The sequence below is a fragment of the Pteropus vampyrus genome, unplaced genomic scaffold (assembly GCF_000151845.1).
Source record: "Pteropus vampyrus isolate Shadow unplaced genomic scaffold, Pvam_2.0 Scaffold31, whole genome shotgun sequence".
Lineage (NCBI taxonomy): Eukaryota > Metazoa > Chordata > Mammalia > Chiroptera > Pteropodidae > Pteropus > Pteropus vampyrus.
The window spans coordinates 463,496-466,232 of record NW_011888812.1 but is presented as its reverse complement, the minus strand read 5'-3'; the positions used below and the strand labels follow the sequence as shown (position 1 = coordinate 466,232).

The window sequence follows — 2,737 nt, the reverse complement described above, 5'->3', positions numbered from 1 at the left end:
CCTTCCCTTATCTAGGATCGAAATGTCAAAGGATGCACTTCCTGAGAAGGCTTGTCAGTTGGACAGTCGCTATTGGAGAATAACAAATGCTAAAGGTGATGTAGAAGAAGTTCAAGGACCTGGAGTAGTTGGTATGTAACGCAGCATTTGGGTTTATATATCAGTTGCTTCTAAGAGATTTTGGAGAGCATATATGTGATACACGGCTTGGAAAATACATGCTGTAGTTAGCGGATAAGACCGCATCTTTTTAATAGCCGAGTTTACAATGTGAAAGTTATCATAGATTCTGGACTTCTGACTATAATACTTTGCATCATAAATATAATTTGTAGAGTTGATTATACTATCAGTTTAGTACCTTAAACATAACTTTTCTAAAATTATAGCAGACTCAGTTATTCAGGGATTGAGTTTCCATTCTGTGGATCACTTGAGTTCTTTGCTTTTTCTTATTTTTTTAGCTGGGTAATTACTCGTTATCCTGTTTTGTAGGGTTACAGGGTATAGGGCAGAAAGAGAAATATTGGTCATCTTTTTTGAAATATGAGGGAAATGTTAAAATCAATAGCACAGATTTTTGTTGTGTTTGGATTTCGGTCATCTCTAGCTTGATTTCCATTGGCATTTTGCTTTTTAAAATTTATGATCATCTTATGTTTCTAAACTCTTCCTTAGATTCTTTAGATTTTGTATTTGTTCTTCAGGAAAATAACATTTAAGCTATGTACTTGTTATCAGTTCTCTAAGCGTATCCAGAATTCAGTTTAAATTAAAGTTGTTCTAATTCATTGCCACAAATAAATTCATATTCTACATGTTTATTTAAGGAATTTTTCCTGGATTTATGTGGGGATCTCTAGTGCTAAGGAATTGAATTAAAGCTGTCATTCTTTTTCAGTCATTTGGTCCATTGGAGTAAGACCTCTCCCTTGTGACTGCCATTTTGTCTGGGCTAAATGCTTAAGATGTATCCTCAGAGTTTTATGTTTTAGTCTCTTGCTACTTTAAACATTTAGATTATCCTTATTTCTGTTTAGTATCTGTGACACTTTTTATTACCCATCTTAAAGATGGTGTCTAAAATGCCTCAAAGCATTTTGAAAAAGAAAATACTCCTTTTTTTGTTTTGTTTCATTCTACTAGATATCCCCCATCCCGCCACACACACCATAGAGAATTGGGGGATTACAAAAAAAAAAAAAACATCGAAATACTCACTCATAATTCCGTCATTGTTACTATTTTGTTGTATTTCCTTTTAGATTTTCTTTCTAATTGTGCATTTACTTAAACATAGTCTACATAATCCCATAGAAGACATATCTTATTAGCTGTGATGAAGAACTGAATTTTATTCTTTGGCTTATTGTTACTGTTTTCTCTGCAGGTGAATTTCCAATCATCAGCCCTGGTCGGGTATATGAATATACAAGTTGTACCACATTCTCTACAACATCGGGATATATGGAAGGCTATTATACTTTCCACTTTCTTTACTTTAAAGACAAGATCTTTAATGTCGCCATTCCCCGATTCCATATGGCATGTCCGACATTCAGGGTGTCTATAGCTCGATTGGTAGGTTAAATTTTCCTCTGGTGCTGATTTACATGACTTTGTAGAATTCACTCCACAGAGGGTCTTTGTTGATTAGCCAGACAAATAGTTTATAAGTTGTGTTCCAGAAAAAAATAGAAATTTTGAGGGAAGTATCATGGGGAGGGGTGGGATGTGTGAATATGTTGGGGGAGGTGGACAGTAAGTAAGCTAGGCTCCATACTCTTCAATCAGAGTAATTCTGTTATCTTCTTTATCGTTGTTTTTGTTTGTTAGTTTTTTTTAATAGACTTTATTTTTAAGAGCAGTTCTAGATTCACAGCAAAATTGAGCAGAAGGTACAGAAATTTCCCATACACCCTCTGCCCCCACATAACATCTCCCACCAGAGAGGTACCATTATTACAACTGATGAGCCTGCTGACACATCATTATCACCCAGAGGCAATCGTTTACATCAGGGTTCACTCTTGGTGTTGTCCATTCTATGGCTTTGGACAAATGTATACTGACATGGAGCCACCGTTATAGTATCATGTAGTTATTGGTTTTAAAGGTTCAGCCTCTTTTCCACTGTTTCCAGAAATACTTCTGTCACTTAATGAGAAACACCACACTAGGCCAATTAGAATCTGCTTTATTTTATTTCATTAAGACTGGGAAAACAATTTCTTACAGTGTTTTTGCTAAAACTCCCAATTTTGTAAAATAATAACAAATAACCTATAGAAATCATTGCGAAGAGGATTTAATGGGTAGACTTATACTTTTAATAGTCCTTTGGAATCATTTCCTAAGTCAACTAGATATGTTTTTTAAATCTCATTTTAGAGTTACCTTATTACAGGTACAGCAGTAACCCCAATCTTGTGGGCTATAGAATGATTAGAGAAAATTATGAAGCTCCAATTATAAAATAAGAATAAAATATGAATTGTATACCCAAAATGTAATTGAGTTATAGGTATCAAATGTTCACAAAAAGCCCTCTGGCTCCTGGGATGACCCTGATGGGTGGGTCTAAAATAAGACTGGGAAGATGGACATATTAATCTGACCCAGAGTTGACACATTCCCAACTCCAGTTTGGAGAAAGAAAGATGATGATGAGACTTTAGGCCGTTATACCTGTGACATGTCTGGTGATAACCGTCTACAGTCTGGGTTTGGAAGTTAG

The 2,737-nt window shown here is 35.2% G+C and overlaps 1 protein-coding gene across 1 annotated transcript in view; it reads left to right on the top strand.

The window, feature by feature from the left end:
• The window catches only part of FBXO3 (F-box protein 3), a 36,173-nt gene that overhangs the window by 28,149 nt on the left and 5,287 nt on the right, over positions 1-2,737 (top strand). Inside the window, exon 10 of the mRNA XM_011356801.2 lies at positions 1,391-1,581. Coding sequence (XP_011355103.1) covers positions 1,391-1,581 — 191 coding nt within the window. The remainder of the gene's footprint in view (positions 1-1,390; positions 1,582-2,737) is intronic.